At 39.8% G+C, this 18,916-nt stretch overlaps 1 protein-coding gene across 1 annotated transcript in view; it reads left to right on the forward strand.

Annotated features, from left to right (window-relative positions):
- Nucleotides 1-17,175, forward strand: part of LOC108797625 (cilia- and flagella-associated protein 46-like) — a gene marked incomplete at its 3' end in the record, with an annotated part of 30,299 nt that extends 13,124 nt beyond the window's left edge. Inside the window, exons 10-19 of the mRNA XM_018569248.1 lie at nucleotides 2,244-2,342; nucleotides 3,666-3,856; nucleotides 4,460-4,688; nucleotides 5,609-5,729; nucleotides 7,226-7,352; nucleotides 8,899-9,026; nucleotides 10,209-10,357; nucleotides 12,214-12,347; nucleotides 15,173-15,385; nucleotides 16,968-17,175. Of these exons, the coding sequence (XP_018424750.1) occupies nucleotides 2,244-2,342; nucleotides 3,666-3,856; nucleotides 4,460-4,688; nucleotides 5,609-5,729; nucleotides 7,226-7,352; nucleotides 8,899-9,026; nucleotides 10,209-10,357; nucleotides 12,214-12,347; nucleotides 15,173-15,385; nucleotides 16,968-17,175 (1,599 nt within the window). The remainder of the gene's footprint in view (nucleotides 1-2,243; nucleotides 2,343-3,665; nucleotides 3,857-4,459; nucleotides 4,689-5,608; nucleotides 5,730-7,225; nucleotides 7,353-8,898; nucleotides 9,027-10,208; nucleotides 10,358-12,213; nucleotides 12,348-15,172; nucleotides 15,386-16,967) is intronic.
- Nucleotides 17,176-18,916: the final 1,741 nt, after the last annotated feature.

An 18,916-nucleotide genomic window follows, 5' to 3' on the forward strand; every position in this document is an offset into this window, starting at 1 on the left:
CCTTTTCACCCAGCCCCCAGAGTTTACTTAAAGTAACATTAAAGTCAGATTTGTTTTCCCCTTCCCAATTCTTATGTAGGGACTTAAATGATGTATTTTTTATTCGATCATCTTCTTCTTTCCTGTCCTCTTCAGCTGTCCCTCCAGTGCTGGTGCGGGTTTCCGATCAAGCGCTGACTCCTCTGTCCTCCTCTTCTCTTGCTGTCCCACGGTGTCTGTGAGGGTGCACGCTGCTCCATATACTTACCTTGTCTCTCGGCCGAACATCTGAAGGGCGCATGCGCCCGCCTCAAGATCCTTTGTGGCCGCCCGAGACGCTTCAGGTGTTCGTACGGGAGAGCGCAGCGAAGACACAGGTAAAAATAAACCTGTTTAAGAAGTTTTTTTTTATGTTTGCATATATCTACTGCTTGCTAGCAGTAGATATATGCAAAAAAATGTGAGGGTATAATAACCCTTTCATGTTTTTCCACCATGGATCACCATAGGGCTTGCATTTTTATGGTGCAATTTCCATTTACCATGAACTTAAAATTTTGAGACAGGGGGTCTCTTGCTTAATAAATGGGTTGTTGGAAAATAGCTGCGAGGGATAAATCTGGGGGTGAAAAAACAAGATGGCTAATTGAACATGCATTTCCATGGCCTGACATGGCCCTTGGTGTTTTCATTACGAAAAAATATTAAATTGCAGTGAATATAGTGTAGTGGGAGCATTGATTTGTAAAATGTTAATAGCAGTGATCTATACTAGCCCTATGTATAACATGTTCTCAGTCCTTTACTTTCTTTTGCAGCATGTCTCCAGCCTAACTTTCAGCATGTCCACAGTCTCTGACCATCATCTCCTCTGCAGTCACTTATAGTCTTCTCATTTTAGCATTTTAAATGCTGAACATGATGTGCATCACTTTAGTGGCACCAAGGGTCACCGTTGAGCTCCCCTATACCTTTTACGTTGAAAATCACTGATTTAGAACTAGCTGAAACATTGCCAGATTCAGTAGCAACACGTGTTATCCAATGCAGCTGATCAGATGAAAATCATACTACTCCAGTGATTTGCAATGAATAGGTGCTACAAATCTGTGCTATAAAATCATTGATGTGGCATGACCCTGTGACCCTGAGTGTTTACTAGTTACGCTCTTTTAGAGAAGCAGGCAGTAGCGATTTTTGTCAATTAATGAGCTAGATTTTGCTGGATCAAATTAGCAATTAGACTGCCATGTCTCCTCGCCGCCTGTGGTGCAAAGTCTGTCTTCCTCAGCATTAGGACTGAGCAAATTCTGATGTGCCAACTAGTATGCCTTGTAATTGTAATTTAGTGTGTATCTAAACCTCTACCCAACAAAAATGTAATATGTTGCAGCTCACCAGCTTTTGATTGGGTCTTTTTTTCCACCTGGTGATCCTGCCAGTAACAGACTTCCTGCCCAAGGGTGACAATGCTACGCTTGCTCACTTTACTGTATCTGTGCAGGTGCAGTGTTGCCACACTAGGGCAGGAAGTGTGTAAGGACTACAGAATGCCTCCCCCTCTATTAATTTCCAAAACAGAGCTGAACTGCTTAAAGCAGAAATCCAGGAATTGTTTTATTAACCCTTGCAGTGGAGCTACCCCCGCACTGCAAGGATTAAGTGCTTGTTTATATCTAGGTGCTAAAATAACAAAAATATACTCACCCAAAGTTCCGAGCCGGTCAGCTGCCACAATGCTCCCTCCAGCCTGTCCCATCCTCCGTACCAGATTGGAATGTTTATCAGCGTCCTCATGACGCTCATGACAGTGTATAGACATGATGATTTACTGGACCTTAGACCGCTGTAGAGGAAGAGGAGAGACATTCCGTGGACCGGTCTAAGGAGAAGCTGGCTTGGAGCTTTGGGTGAGTAAATATTTGTGTTTTTTTAACCTAGACACAAAGGAGCAGTTAACCCTTGCAGTGCAGGGGTAGCCCCACTGCAAGGGTTAATAAAGAAAAATTCCTGGAGTTCTGCTACAAGATTAGACGGCGCAGTGGACAAGACACAGGGCAACACTGGGTTTCTGGCAGAATCAACCAATATTTTATTGCATCTTTTGAAAGGATATAATACCATGCTTTAAACTAAATATTTAACAGACCCACGGAAAGCAAATAAGAGACGCTTGTATACACATTTACTTATATATTAAAGCTTATTAAAGCTTTTTGGGCTTGATTCAATGTAATTTTAAACATGTATTTTCCATTTTCTAGGATCAAAGAACTCTTATAACTATAGAATGTCTACAGAGTGAACTTGAAGTTCTTTCTCTTGGCCCTCATATTGAAATGTACACCAAAAATGTTGTTGAGGTATTTATGATTGTATTTGTACTGTACCTATTACACTTCTGCTTTGTTGCAGAGGACGCAGTATATCTTAAACTTAACAACCACCATAAACATTATTGACTGGTCTCTTCACCCTGACTCTTCTTCCACACTATATATAGTCCCTGAAACACCTATCTATACTGAAGAAACTGCTGCATCAGGCTCCTGTGTTAACCAGCCATGTAACCAGAGCAAAAAACAAAAAGTCACCAGCACTCGATACTAGAAAGCAGAAATGTCCCTTTATTGGACAAAAAGCGTAATAAAGAAGCCGACGTTTCGGGGCCGCACAGGGTCCCTTCTTGCCTTGAAGAAGGGACCCTGTGCGTCCCCGAAACGTCGGCTTCTTTATGATGCTTTTTGTCCAGTAAAGGGACATTTCTGCTTTCTAGTATCAAGTGCTGGTGACTTTTTGTTTTTTGCTCTGTGTTTGCACGGTGCCATCCATGAATCGAGTCACTTCGAGCACCATCATCCTTTAATTGGCCGGGACTGCTGCAAGGTGTGCGGAGGGCTTTCTCCTATTTTTACAGCCATGTAACCAAACACTGGATCATTGGCATTTGGTATTGTAAAGTCGGGGAAAAAAGAAATCAGAGTGCCAGAGTGCAGTGGCTCTAGCTGAACTCTATTCTCTCCAGTTTAGTTTAGGTGGCCAGATACCAGGGCTCGGTAAGGTGTTTGGTCACACTTCCATCTACCAGATTTGGCCAGATTTCTTTAGAATAAGCAAGTATTTCAGGACTTCAGTGGATCGCTGATCAGCGGGGTACCCCTCAATGCTTACTATGTTCACCCAGCTCCAGAATCAAACAGTTGGTTTGCAAGTCTTGGTATAGCTACTAAAAGCTGGTCAGTGTTGAGTATTCTGGAGCAAATTGTTGATCCTATGCATTTTTTGAATCTGCAGTTTTTCATAAGGATGCTGATTGCAGTGTCTGCCATACAGTAGAGCAGGCACATTATAGGAGAACGTTTTGAATGCACAGAACAATGTCCCTGAGGTTCCTGTCATTTTGATTTGAAGGGAACATGTCAATCAAAACAGTTGTGTACGGAGTTGTACTTTGAACACCCATTTTACATACATTTACAGTTAAATTCCTAATGAAACGTTATTTGGACGTACATCATTGAGTTAAAGAACATAAAAAAGTCCCATCTTTTCACAAATCTATAGATGATTACAAAGAGTAAAAAGGGGGGATGGTATTCATATCTATGCACACAACCACACATACATAGGGCTTGTAATTTTATTTCCAGCAGTAAATTACCTGAATTATGTTTTTCTTTACATAGGTACAGATAAAAGTTATCAAAAAACTGGAGACAACATTACAGGATGCTGTACATCTCCGTGACCCAATCTCTATCCAGGGTGTGTGCACAACTCTGTGGAATCTTTGTTTGCCTTTACTGCAACGTTCTTTGCACAAGCACTTGAAGAAGCCTCTGGTGTCTGTTGCAGAAGCATTAGAAGACATAGATAGGCAAGTATTCCTTAATATACATATTAACAAAGTCGTCTAGACAAGGATCAAAATGTTATTAGACTGTTCGGGTTAATATTGTAGGTAGAACTGGGTCTATCCAATCCATTGTCCACAAATGAGTGATACCCAGGCCAACTGCCATTTGAAAGATCCTGAGACGAGGAACCCAGTATTTCCTTCACAGATTACCTATGTAATGCCTGCATAGTAAGCATTTTAGTTTATTGTAAATTATGAGAGCAGTATGATGGGTTTATTGAAAACCAAACAGCAGGCACGGAGGAGAAGATGTTTAGATGTCCTTAGTTAAGTGCCTGGTTCAAGCTGTCCACCCATCAATTGGCTAAGCAAGCAGAAGAACCGAGGCACTAGCTGAAACTTGCATGATCGGGTACATTCTATGATGATGTTCAGGGTTTGATTTTATGTATCTAAAGGTAAAATAGAGACAAACTATATCAATAGAGCATATCATTGCATAAAACTAAGGGCAGGGGATCCATCATTGCATAAAACTAAAGGCAGGGGATCCATTTTTTACTGTTTTTATTCTATTGTAATATTTTGTTCCTAATGCAGACAGTTATCTTCTGTCTTTAGCTTGCTGACTGTAATGCGCTGCCAAATTCACATGGAAATAGCACAGATAGAGGATGAGGAGGATAGGACTGAAGTTGCCATAAGACACATCCAGAAAGCATTGGTTCTTGATGGTACTGGGCAATACCAAAACTTCCTGAAAATGTATCTGCATCGTCTTCATCTCCGAGCTACTCTGTACACTAAACCACAGCGTGCAGAAGATCAGGCAGCCATGATCCTTGAGCAGGTGATGCTTGCTGTCAACTTAGCCTTCATGATCCCACTAGCTTTGATCAGACATTGCAGTTATGTGATTAAATGTATTCAGTTGTATACATATAATCAAAATCAAAGGAAGACCAATTGATGCTACAAGATTTTTATTAGATTGACTTTAAATGTGATTAGAAGTGATGGAAATAAAGGATCAAATTAAACAAATAGTTTGATAACTGTCGTGGACTTTTATCGTCACACTATAAAAGGTGTATGAAAGTTGATTAGTGGCTCCCAATTAAGTTTGTATGATATCATTGCAGTGAGAGACAAAACACCCAAGGTTACGATACCAACTCTTCTAGTTTATTGTTGTGTTCCGGAGTTTTTACCTTATACAAATGTTTACATAAACTTTTCATTTGCTTTTAAGGAAAAAAGGAAATGAAGTTGCAATTTAGCATGATATGGGTGCCGACAAGAGAATTCCAAGAAAGAATGTAGGGATGTCTGATGGAGAGTAAATGGTAGTGTGTGAAAGAAGAAAGATTAGTGTGGAGTGCAAAGCATACAAAATGGTTGTCATCTATATACATAAGTACAAGTTTAGACATTTTAAAATTTCTCACATAACTCAGACTCTAAACCCCCTCAAGAATTTTGCAATCTCTTTACCTCTTTTTCATTTTCATCTAAAGTAAACACAAACAAATGTTTCTTGTATTCAGTTTGAAAGTTAGGTGATTGGAGTGATCAGTCAGTTGTGCTGTAATGTCAGGATAGAAATCATTTAACTCCCATAGCTGTCTGCCATATCTGACTTGTTTTTGAATGGTTAAAGGCCGCAGCATTGATTAGAAGTATTTTGCTGTAGTTCAGATATTTGGGAAGGTAAAGCAGCCATATACAATATAATTTACAAAGCCATTACTTCTTTTATTTTTGTCACAGGCAAAACAGAGCAGCTCTAAGGATTCTGTAAGGAAGAAGCGTCCATTACTTGTGAATGTTGGCCTTTGTCTGGCCCCTGATGTTTTTCAGATGGTTCTGGACAGTGAAAATGAAGCCAAAGGTAATCTGCCAGACGTGGGTTGTGTTCATTTTTAGGTCTGCTCTCAGAAATGGATTATTATGGTAATTGATGGTTAAGAGAACTATGGGGTAACCTTTTTATCCCATAGTTCTCTTTAGGGTCATGGGAGGACATATACTTACCTCCTCCCGTGTCTCAAAACTCAGTATATAGTGGGCTATTGATCGGGAAGTGAGCGAGCGACGGTATGTGTTCGCTCACTTCCCAATCTATAGAGTCGACGTGTGACAGTTTCAATGTCACACGTTTACTCTAACTATGAAGACGAGTGTAAATCACTCACCTCATAGTTCTCCTTTAAGGACACATTTTGCTTTTTCTTTTACTTTTACAGAATAACCCTTGGGTTTTTTTGGTTTTAGTTTTAGAGTTTTTTATTGGAAATTTAGAGATATTTATTGGACAGTTTGGTTGGGCAGTGCTGCCTACAAAATCTATTCAGATTCATAAGTTGAGGAAGGGTCTACACTGTAGGGCTCCTACAGCTCCTCTAAGTGCATATGAACTGAGTATGCTGTAACCACTGAAACACATTGTTTTTGTTACTGTGGACTTTTATGATGGAAGAGACATTTTTACTCTTAAATCATTGGATGGTGTGCTCCATTTCCCTTCCATGTCTTTATTGCTTGCCGGGAAGATTTACCCTTCTATACCCTGATGACCATTCCCACTGGGACAGAAAGTGATGGTAAATCCAGAATTGAGTCTAATTGCTTTTACTTGTGATTCTGTAATGCTGGATCTGGATATATTATTAATACCAATTTTCTGTACATTTAGAATCAGGTTTCAGACACAGGGACATACCTCTTAGTCTGCTCTCCTCGCAATTTATTTTAACCTATGAGCAATGCCAGTTTTTCCCCTACAATGAGAACTAGACTTTGAAACTGTGTACAGGGAGCATAACACACATGGTCAGTCCTTGAGTTTTTCATGTAGGCATTGCTGTAGCACACCAGTTTGCACTGCTCCCTTTTGCAGTGGAATCTGAGAACTCTTGCTTGCAATGCAGGAGAGAAATTCCCAAACACACCCACTGCAGGCTTTTTGCCATCCCTCACACTCAGACTGATGTACAGTAAGCAGAAAATCAGAGAATCAGTACTAAGACGTTTCATACAGCCACCAGTCGAATTCAAATCTACCTGGAAAATTAAATGTGTCCGGTGATTCAGTAAGCCAAAAAAACTACACTCCCAGTGACCATGTGAAAGGCTGGATTCTGATTACGTGAGTAATAGAGAAGTAATATGAGTAAACATTCTGATTCTAGCAGATCTGCAATGTATGCTGGGTAGAATGATTGGCTTACTTTTATTTGTTGTCTGTAATTGCTTATTAAGGTAAGATGGGGAGCAGCTCTCATATATATCGTTTGGATTTGGGTATTGTTAGGCATTTAATAAAAAATACTTGCAGTACATTTTTTTACTTGTGGTGGTATAATACTTATCATTGTCTTATATCAGTCTCCCTAGGTAAAGGTAATAAAGGACGTTTAAGTCACTTATGTATGAGGGCACGACATCATACAAAGTGTGTCCTGAAGACTGAAGGCCATTTAATCCGAACAGACAATAAAAATGATGCTGAGAGGTGAGTATGTCTATTTATCACTTTTTCCACTTACATTACTTAGTATAACTTCTGTTTGTGTCCTTATTTGATAACCACAAAATAAATGTGCTTTGTAAGTCGACAGCTGCAAAATAACAGTTATGTTGTGGGTAACAAATAAAATGTACCTTCAATGTACGATTATTGCGGGGAAAAAAAAGTCATACTTTTATGGAGGCTCCTCAAACTTTGCTTATGCAAAACTACTTTTATAACACAAACCTGTGAATTAATTTTGGGGGCCACTAAGCTTTTAAAATGGATAACTCTCCTAAAACAGTTTATAAAAATGTTCTTTGGGTGAATATGTTACATATGTTGGATAATACCTAGGACAAGAAGGATGGTGAGTCCAATAAAACTAGTAAGCAGCTGTAGGAGTTGGCTGTCACCATAAGGTGGCAGCTTCAGGTTTTCTCTCACCAGTACTTCCTGCAGCCCTCCTAAAGTGGCTATTCATATATCAATTTTATCAAAGTCAGCGCTGGCATGGCCATATGTATGCTCATTATCTGTGATAATAACTGTGTTTTGCTTATGTACCAAGCATTACTCGGAATATAATGAGGTAGTTTAGTATTCTGTCCAAGAAATGATTAAGCCCTTGAGGGTGAAATGTGTCGGCAGTGATAGTAGTGGGTTGCAAGGCAGGGACTACACCATGCTTGCTGCTTGATTTGAATAAACTATTTGTACGGTAAAGTTAGATGTGTGCAGCATTTTTTTGGACTGTGTAACTACGTAGTGTGGCCAGCTACTGGTCTGCACCCGCATTGCATCTACGCAGTGGAGCTTGGAGTAAAATAGATCCGTGAAAAATTTTCTACATTTTTGTATTATGAAGTAGTTTGGTACTTTTTAGTTTTTTTTTCTGACAATCGTCCTTTGTAACATACATTTAGCATTAAACTGCTAAAGTTTAATGCTGTAACCTTGAGGTCATCTATTAAGTCAGGCCTTTGGGGGTACTATACAGGTGATATGCATTGACAAGCAGGTAAGGTGGGGAGTCTGCACTGAAATATAAACAGCTATCTGATAGATCTTCTATGCCCAGAAGTACATTTTAAGGTGGTAAACAAACACACAGCTGGCTTCTTGCCAAAAGTATACAATATTCCTTTGCATCCTCGTCTTTTCTTGAAATCAATATCCAAGCATTTAATGTGGCACTATCATTATGTTTAACAGGGTTATTCCCAAAAGGGTGAATAGTTTGGAGAAGGCAGGAGAAGTGAACGATCTAGGCCAAAATAGATGATTTGGAAAAATTCACCCATTCAGCTCACTGTCCAGTTCAGCTATGTTGTCCTAGATTGTTCACTTCTCCTGCCTCCTCCAAACTCTTCACCCTTTTGGGAATAACCCTGTAAGTGCTTCTTGATTTTGTCAAATGAGGAGCATGAATGAAGGAAATGTATACTTTTCTACCATACTATATTATACTTGAATATATTTTAATATATCATACATGATCACATTCTGCTGCACTTCCGTTGTTTCATGGTTGTTGATGTTGCACTAGGGCCAAACTCTGGGCAGACTTGGCCAAAGTTGCTCGGAAACAAGAAGTCTGGGATGTGTGTAGGACCGCGTGCAGGTTTTGCCTCCTTTATGATGATGGCCGCTGGAGTGTGCCCACACAAGCTGTTTGTAAGTTTACTTTCTTTCCATCATTTATAATATATGCAACTTCTTTCATGTGTCTAACCTTTTTATTCTCAGAAGTGTAGAATAAAAAATATGCGCTATACATTTGTTCTAAAGATAGATATGTGTCAAAGGGTTAAGCATCTGGTGTATGAATTATGTAGCTTTTTTTCGTTTAAAGGACCATGATTGTGAAAAATATTGTATACATACATATAACTGCATACAGCTAGTAGAATACAATATTCTTTCACTATTGCAAAAATGTAATTGATTTGGGTTAACTTTAATTTTAACGTGTCTAAGTTTTTATACTGATGTTCTATATCTGATTGTTTGGGGGTTGGAAAGACACATGATACAGCAGTAGTTGTATCCTTTCAGATATACTGTTTCTGATTGAAACTTCGGAGAGAGAGGGGGAGGGTTCACTGCTCTGAGTCATTCACTTTTGTGTAAACTTCAGTTTGAGCTATTGAGCTCTGTAATCATGTTTTGACAGCAAAAGAACTACTAAGGAAAAGTGTTAAAAAGAGATTAAAGCAACACTGATAGTAATATTGTGCAGTGGTTCATACACCTGTCTGTGGAATTCCCCCCCACCCTTACTTCACACACACTCTAGCCCCCCATATGTATCTGTGTTGTCAGTCATATTACTTTGTTTCATGGGTTTTGAAAGCAGTGGTTGTGACATGGCTGGAATTATTTATTTACATTTAGTGCCATAGTAACAAACATTTTCTGTTATAACCACATTGCTCAAAGGCTACGTCTCAGATTACCGCACAACCGAGCAGCAGTGACGCGACGCTCGGCGAGGTAAGTAAGAAGACGCGCTGGCGCTGACTCGAGTATAAGCCGAGGGGGGCACTTTTCACCCAAAAAAATGGGCTGAAAATCTCGGCTTATACTCGAGTATATACGGTATATGATTAAAAAAAGACAAACGAAGTGTACTATTTCACTTGCCACTGATTTTGCTTTCTGACAATCTCGGCTGCGTTTACTTCATGTGGTGACCCATTACAAATATGTCTGCCATCTAATTTGGGTCCCGACCCTTTGTTTAAGAAACCAATGCTTTATTTCTGTAAAATATCTTAAATGGAAAACATATGTGTCTGTGAAACTGCATTGATTGACCTTGCTAACCTGTTGGTTTTATTTACAACCTATCATTAGCACAAAAGGCAAAATCTGTGTCCAATGCAGTGGAAGAAGGCAGAAGTTCAGAACTGGAGTCTTCTAAGACCAAGTCCAAGACTGAGCTGTTCAGTGATGAGAAAGCTTTATTAAGAATGCTTGCAGAAATCCGATTCATCAATGCAGAGGTCGGTGTTTGAGTTGAACATACTGTTTGCTTCTGCTTTTCTTCATAGCACATTGATCTTGTTGCTTCATATAAAGCATTAGGAATCAGGATGTAAAGAAGATGCCTAAAAACACCCAATAAAAAAAAAACATGCATATTTATATACATTTGTGGGTTTTTACATTACTTAGGGCTAATCTTTGTCGGCAGGTTTAATCTATTGCTGCTGAGTGATTTAAATTAAACTTGTCACAACAGAAACAAGGAGACTACCATTGCTTCTCCTTCCTTCTGAAACTGCTAGTTGCTTGTCTGTCGTGCTAACCTCACCATCTTGCTTCAAAACAAATATGTAGATTAGGAGTTCTGATGTATTCATACCTTTCTTTTTCTGGGTTTTCAGAAGTAAATGGAAGCTCCCGATTTTATCATATGGCAGGTTTACGTTAATCATCTGTAAACAATAACCTTGCTGAAGAGTGGCTATCACTTTATTGGGGCCTTAGCTAAGTACCTATGAGGTACCTCTAATGATATGTGCCCCACTGGTGGTGGCTGCTTCTTTCTTGAAAACATTTATTTACATGAACCATCTGCCATTGATGTTTCTGATGGAGTTCCCGGCTGTGAACCTGACAGTCAGGGATGGAGCATAGCGATTACAGTCATAGCAATCACAGTGGGTCGCTCACTCTGCAGCTCCCCCACTCAGAAAATGTCTTCTTATCACAGAACACCTTGTATTCTTTGAATGGACAAGGGGAGATCATGCTGTTCACATGCCCCTTACCCAATCACAGAAAGCTTAGTATTCTTTGGAGAAACAAAGTGGATAACAATGTAGATATGAGGTGACACGAAGTGTTTAATTCTCAGGATTACCAGGTGAAAAAAGAAAAAAAAAAAAAGACTGAAAAAAGAAATCTAATGCAGCCACCACATCTAAGGATTGATAGCTGTGATATATTATTTTTTTGGTTTTGGGTATAGATATGCTTTTAATCTCTTTATAATTAAACTATAAAGGTTCCACCTGCTGTCGATCTTTTTACGCTGTTTATAACTGTATCCCTTCCAGTGTTAGCAGCTCAAACAGAGCTTTTGCCTTCATACAGGAGAGATTATCAGCAGAAACACTTCACTGATTATTATATTATCTCTTATATACAACAATAAATCAGTATTATAGATCTTTAAATTACTTTTACAGGTTTGAGTCAACTTTTGCCAGTGGTCAGAGGTGGTTTGTCTTTATACAACAGATAACAATTCCAAAATGAGTCCCTGATGTTTATTTCCTCAAGCATCTCCTTACAGCTTCAAATGTACATTACTAAGTGGTAGCTTAGTCACATCTGTATTGCTTGAAACCAAAGTAGTGCTAGCTGGAATTCTCCTTTTTTATGCAGCTAAACTTTTGGTCTGAGCACTAGCTTTAGAAAGTCTTTGGGAATGAAAGAACCCAGCAGATGTTATGTGATGTTTCACGCTGCGGCTGAGGTGCTGTCAAAGAAGTGTCAGTACTGACACTTCCATTTGCCATAGGTATATATTATCTCTTTGGAAACTGTGGAGAATTTTACCCTGCCTCTGATAACTAAAAGTGCAAAGGTTCTCACTGCTAAAGAGACGTAAGAGTAGACGCTCGAGCACAGGACATGTTATGAACATTTTAACTATATAAAAAGAAGAAAAGAAAATATAGCCAACACCTGCCCTTTGGAAGACCATTTACCAAAGCAGTGTTTTGCATAAAATACTTGAACAGTGCCTATGAGCTAGTCAAAAATGATGCACATGAGCTAATGGATGTATACAATGTATGTTTATAGTTTCTGGTACTGATGTACAACTTTTCTACCTTATAATGTAAAGGCCATAATACACCTATTGAAGTCAGAGGGCTGTAAAATCAATGAGCCTCCCATCCCACCAGAAGACACAAGTATGCGCCCAGCATCTTATATACCTGTGAATCTGGAGGAAGACCCCGAATGGATTGTTTATAGGTAAGAATGTGTTACCATACATGTGATAGATCAGTGCACTCAAAAAGAGACAAAACATTGATAGGTTGACACATTGTGATAAAGGATACCCATAGTTAAAGACAGACAGATACAAAAAAACGCACCTGTAAATGCAGTTATGTATTCATTAAAGATCATGGAAAGTGTTTTAAATGCAACTAGTGTAATTACCAGACTCTCTCTTGATGTCAACCTTTTGTTATCACCTGTGCTGTAGATTGGGAGAGGAAAGGACCACACTAAGAGCCAATCAGTAGTACTGCATGCACATGTGCTGGCAAGTAACCTGGTGAGGGAAGGAAAGTTGAGAGATGATCTCATCAGTCTGCTGTTGCTCCCTCACTGTCCAGTCAGAGTCAGGGAGATGCCTATGCTGTATTGCATGGCTGAAAGAGAGAAAAGTTAGCTCCCCAGCCTGGCCAAGCTGTCTGGAAGCTGCGTAAATCTCAGCATTTGGACACAAATAAAATTACTTTTCCAGGTAAAGTAGGAAACATATCACATTGTTCAACTATGTAACTTAGCTGTATGCCTAGAGTTTAGCTTTAAAAATGTAGTCTTCATTATAGATTTATTTAATACAGATTTCTTCATTCCAGCATCAACATTTATTTTATACTGTTTTATATTACTTGACTGTCTGTGATCTGGTCAGTGGACTATTGCACCTCACAATACTAGCGAGCTGTCACTTGTCACTGGTAATTCCATCCCCATCAAAGTCACACATTACGGTGCTGCTGAGACTCTGATAGAGATTCTTTGCCACAGAAACACTTTAGGTTTCTTATGCATCTGAAACATGGGCTGCTCTCTCACATTTGGTTTTACTATTTTAGTACAGCCTGACCCTTTTAGCATTGCCAAGAAAGATGTAATCTCTAAGAATAATTCTTTATCTTGCTGTAGCTCTAGTAATTAAAACTTTTTAGCTTTGGACATTGGAAAAGTTACAGAGCTGTGATGTGAACAGAAACTTTCCAGTTCAATTGTGATATATGTTGACAATGTTGATTCCCTTTCTGATGTTAGTGCCCGGAGCCGCTTTTGGTTCTGTTTATCTGGTTCCCAGCAGGTTCTGGTTCAGTGATCATACATGTACTTCAGGGATGCTGTCATTCTCAATAAAAAACAATACCATTACATAGAATCGAATAGCATGATAACCACAAGTTAGGCTGTGATATGATGTGGGTCATTAAATGGGAACTTTGTATTTTACATGGGTAACTACATACATGATAAGGATCTTCTTATTGGATGTTTGTAAAATAGATCTAAACCATATAGCTAGATGGCATTTAGTTTGCTGAAGCCCTTTGTATCGTAAACAATTGCCGTGGTTTTCTTTTCCATAAAATACTGTTTTCACCTTTTTTGCATCTCAGTGCTGCAGATTTCTTCCAGACTCTTTCCTGTCTACATGCACTCATTCCAGTGCCAGCTGCACATCATTGCTCTGGACCAGCTTTCCGATAGTGACAACAATCACTATCAGAAAGTCAGTCACTTGTTGTATCCACCAGGGATACATGTAATGGAATGACAAAGCAGGTGCACATTTGAGAGTTGTCACCACATGCCAAGAAATACATGAACAAGGCATAACCACCTTTTGGAGAGAATATGTCCACTGATATATACTGTATCTAGGGATATGTCAAGCAAAGGTAGCAGAGTTATCAACACAGTCCTTCCACACTCCAGCAAGGCTAATTTTACTAGGCCTAAAGTCAAGCAAACTTTTAGGAACCCAGTGGTGCCCGACATACAGTATGCTATGTGGACAAATGTTTGAGGACACCTGACTATTACACCTATTGTTAGACCTCCTTTTCCAATTAATATGAAGTTGGCACACCCTCTTTGCAGCTATAACAGCCTCTACTCTTCTGAGAAAGCTTTCCACAAGATTTCAGAGTGCGTGCATGGGTATTTGTGACTATTTAGCCAAAGGAGCATTTGTGAGGTCCGGTACTGATGTTATGTGAGAAGACCTAGATGTACAGATATTTCCCATGCACTCCTTACAGAATTCACGGCCTTGGTGCTCGTGACTAGTCACTGTGTCGCCCTGATGAAGGGACCCTGCGTGGCCCCGAAACAGTGGCTATATTGATATACAGTATGTGAAGCTGCTTCATAATAAATGAACACAAGGATTCAGCAAAAATCTTCTGTGTGTGCTGATGATCTTCCTCCTACACATGTGAGAAGACCTGTCTCTAAGTTGGCGTTCCAGTTCATCCCAAAGGTGTCCAGTAGGGTTCAGGGTCTAGGTGCAAGGGACTTGAGTTCTTCCCATTAAACTCATAAAGCCGTGTCTTTATGGAGCTGGTTTGTGCACTGGGCACAGTGATGCTGGAACACAAAACTGTTGCCACAAGGGGGAAAGTGCACAATTGTAAAAAAAGGTCTTAGTATGCTGTAGCATTAACAGTAGTCCATTTTGGAAACACCTGAACTCAATCATTTGGAGGGGTGCCTACAAACATTTGGCCATATAGTGTATATTTACCATAAAATGTTTGTCTGGAATTACCAATAAAAAAATAACTGTAGGCTAGACACAAAATTCAGAAATAATTATAGAAAATAAACTTGTGTTTAGCATTTTATTTTTATATTATGCTTAATATGTGTACAATTAAATTGCAATATAGTTTCTGAATCTAACAGCCATTTGAATTACAGAAATCAAAATTCAGTTATAGTGCGTTAACAAACTTAGTTGCTGGTAGTATTTTTCACAATTAATTATTGAACCTCATAATCTAGATTTGTTTTTTTCATATATCTTTTAGAGACTGGATTTCTCAGCTTTCCAAATATGCAATGGACAATTTTTTGAATGCTGCTGAGTTAGGTGTGGAACTACAGGAGGGGTGGATAACTCACAATGCAGCTGTGTACATCCTTAACCACAACAAACATATTATCAGTTCTGGAAGGTTATCCATGCTTGTGGAACCATTAAGGAAACTTCTTACAGGCATCAAGAAAACTGGACACAATGGGTAAGTTGCAGGCACGTCTAAAGGGATGCTGGTGATGCGTTTTTTTTCTCAGATAATTGATGGCAGAGAAAACTAATAGCTGTAGGAAGGGGGGAAGGAGCAACGATAGTATGGATCATGGCAGGAAATTATTAATGATTCACACAGAAAATGAAGTTGTGTTCAAGATAGCTGCTGCAGTTCAAAGGGTTTTATTGTGTAGATGCATGTTTACAGGAATTTGGGAGTAATCAGTTTTAACACAGTAGAAGTTTTTCTACAATTGTGGGAAAAAAGGTAAGGCTGGAGTTTAGCTTTAGAGATAAGATTATAGTATTTCTGCCTTCATTTTCCTTTAACCCAGAACTCTCTGGCCCTCATTGTCTAGAACAGTGGTTTTCAACCTGTTCTTAAGTGGTTCTCAACCTCAGCACCCACATTTGTCCTTGGTCATTAAGTCGTGACCCAAGTCGCACTGCAATGGAATGCACAGCGATCGGACTGTGGGTGGGAGGTGCGTTTGAACTGTTATTCAAATTAATGGCAGCGCAACACACCCTCCACACAGAAAGCATAGTAGGTGCGATTGCGCGGTACAGTGCATTAATCGCAATGGACTGTGCGAATAATGCACTGTACTAGTGTGAACAGACCCTCAAAAACACTGACAAACGCACACAACCACAGACACAATCTCACACTCTCAGACATTCTCACACACACAAAGAGACTCTAAAAAAATCATTTTTTTTTTAAGATCCACCTAGTCTCCCTACCTTATGAGAACTGGAGTGGATCCTCAGCTTGGGGTCCAGTGTGGGCTACTGTGCTGTGACGGAGCTCCATCCATATGTACATTGTTTGTACAGCTCCCTTGCGTGCCCTGTAGAGGTGCCAGGAACCAGAGTGTGCCGTCACTCCACTCCAGGCACCTCTATAGGGCACATGTGGGAGCTGTATGCAATGCACATATGGATGGAGCTCCCTTATGGGCATACTTCCAGCCCACCCCACCCCATCTGAAGCTGACACTCAGAGCCGGGCAGCATATTTTGAATGGCGCAAGAACTGACCATGCCGCACTAGGGGGAGGCTGAGGAGTGCCTCACCGAGAAAAGTGGAAGGCATGTGGCAACCCACTGAACATGGGGGCGTGACGCACTTTTGGGTCACGACCCACCAGTTGCGAACCAAAGGTCTAGACATTATATAGGATGAGCATGTATTTCCTGAAATAAGATGCTGGTCCATTGACGATTCAGTCATGACATTTTCCGTACCTGCATTGCAGTCTTTATGTTTTTGCTTGTGTGTATACATGTAATATTCCACACAGATCAACCCCTCACCACCTACCTACCAGCACGTTTTTGGACAGTGATGGGAGTACTGAATTTTACTTTTCTAATGTTAAAACTTAAATATAATTTTACTAATGTAAAAATATTTCCCTTTCTAAAGCATATACACATCTTTTTTTTCAAGTTCTGTAGAACAATAATTTCTCCCAAATGTATGCTTTACTTAATCTCCCTCTTGTATATTATGTATTGAACAGTTCACCAGAGCACCAGCTTATGTTGCTTCTCTTTTTTGCGCTTAGGAACCCTGTGCTATTGGTAATAGTCTCCAATACTTTAGCCAGAGGCTTAATTCAGCCTTGGATACCTGTGTTAGAAAAAAGACCAGAGACAAGTCAGCATATAGAGAAGAGGAAGAAAGTTTCAGGGAAGGGACCTGAAAAATCGAACACAGCAAATGTTTTGTCAATTGATCCAAATGGTCTTCCTGATGTCAAAATCGCCCTGGAGGTACTGTTCAATTTTACAGCAGTATTCATTAAGAAATTAATGATATTTTATATGGTGCTAACATTTCCAACGTTAACCAAGATTGCACAGTGCTGGTAAGCTGTCTGGCTTCTCTCAATAACGATTGAAAGGTTTCTTTGTAGATAATCACCTCATTCTCTGCTTTCTACATAGAGCCTTAAACATTTTCAGTGTAATAGAAGATTTCAAAAGCCATCAAAACTGACATTGAGATTACACTTTAGCCTTCAGGTTACCATATAATCTTGGACTCACAAGTATATTGTGCTTTGAATATCAAAAGACCAGAACTCATGAAATTTAATTAGTTCTGTAGAATTCCTGGGGACACAGAAATGTAATATCCTATTGTTACAATTGTCATTCTTTGATTTAGTTTGTACCAATGTCATTTGTCATTTTCCATTGATCAGTTGGATTTTTCAGACTTCTCACAAAAGTAGACCTCACCTTGAGGTTACCTTTTCCAATTTTTGTACCAACTTGCAAAAAGGATACCTAGAAAATGTACAGAAACAGATGTTTCCCATGGCATCTAAAGTGTGTGGTGTCACACGCTCTACAATCTGGGACCTTTTGTAGTTGTAAAATTCAAAGAATGTATAAATAATATGATTGCATTCCACACTTACAATGCAGAATGTTAAGGTATTATTAAGTACAGCATATAAATGTATGCCCATAGGTTTTCTATAGACAGGGATCCTGTAGTGAAAGCAGTGGATGCTCTGCTGACTCCGTGAGACCAATTCACCCTTTTGCCTTTCCTTCACTGAAATGTCTTCCTAGTCTTCGCAGGATCAAGATGGAGGGCATTCCAGTGACCCACATTGCTCCAGATTGGCCCAGACAAATGTGGTATGGCAACCTGGTAAAACACCCTGGCAGATGCCCCATGGGCTCTACTGGATCATCAGAATCTTCTGTCCCAAGAGCCGATTTGGTATCCTGCATTCACAGTCGTGGCATGCCTGTTGAAGCCTAGGTTCTAAAGGACAGAGACATCTCTGAGTCAATTCTAAAAGCTAGGAAGTCTGCTTTACTCATGGTCTATCATCGGACATGAAAGGCATATTTTAGTTGCTTTTAGTCTTTAGTCTTGGGGCTTCCATCACAGAAGTTTCCCTGTGGGAAGAATCTTATTCCTTCAGATGGGTCTGGACTAGTGTTTGGCTCTCAGCACTATCAATGTTCAGGTTTCTGTCTTATCTATTCGGTTTCAGAGGCTGTTGGCCTCACACTCTTTGATAAAGACCATTGTTGTACCGGGGATCTCCCATGTAGCTCGCCCCATCCATTCTCCTATTTTAGCGCCTCCCCGCCTCACACTCACCGCCTGCCCACATCCACGATTGGCACAGGGACGCGGGGAGATGTAGTAAGGAGGAGCAGGTGTGGGGGGTGACAGCCGCTGATAGACAGGTCCAATCTCAGAAGCAAGTTGCTGGAAGACAACAAATCCCAGCAATAGTACATTATACAGCACAATGCAGAATACCACCAGCTATAATGTACTATTGCTGGGATTTGTTGTAGTCCTCTATAGCTGGTGATATTCTGCATTGTGCTGTATAATGTACTATTGCTGGGATTTGTATTCCTCTATAGCCGGTGCAATTCTGCATTCATTGCTGTATAATTTTACACTTTCCTTTTCACTATATTGCACACCACACTATTTTTTTCCACCGCTCCAAGCTTGCTCCTGTGATGGACTACA

Source organism: Nanorana parkeri, unplaced genomic scaffold (assembly GCF_000935625.1).
Source record: "Nanorana parkeri isolate BGI_ZX_2015 unplaced genomic scaffold, ASM93562v1 scaffold1312, whole genome shotgun sequence".
Taxonomy (NCBI): domain Eukaryota; kingdom Metazoa; phylum Chordata; class Amphibia; order Anura; family Dicroglossidae; genus Nanorana; species Nanorana parkeri.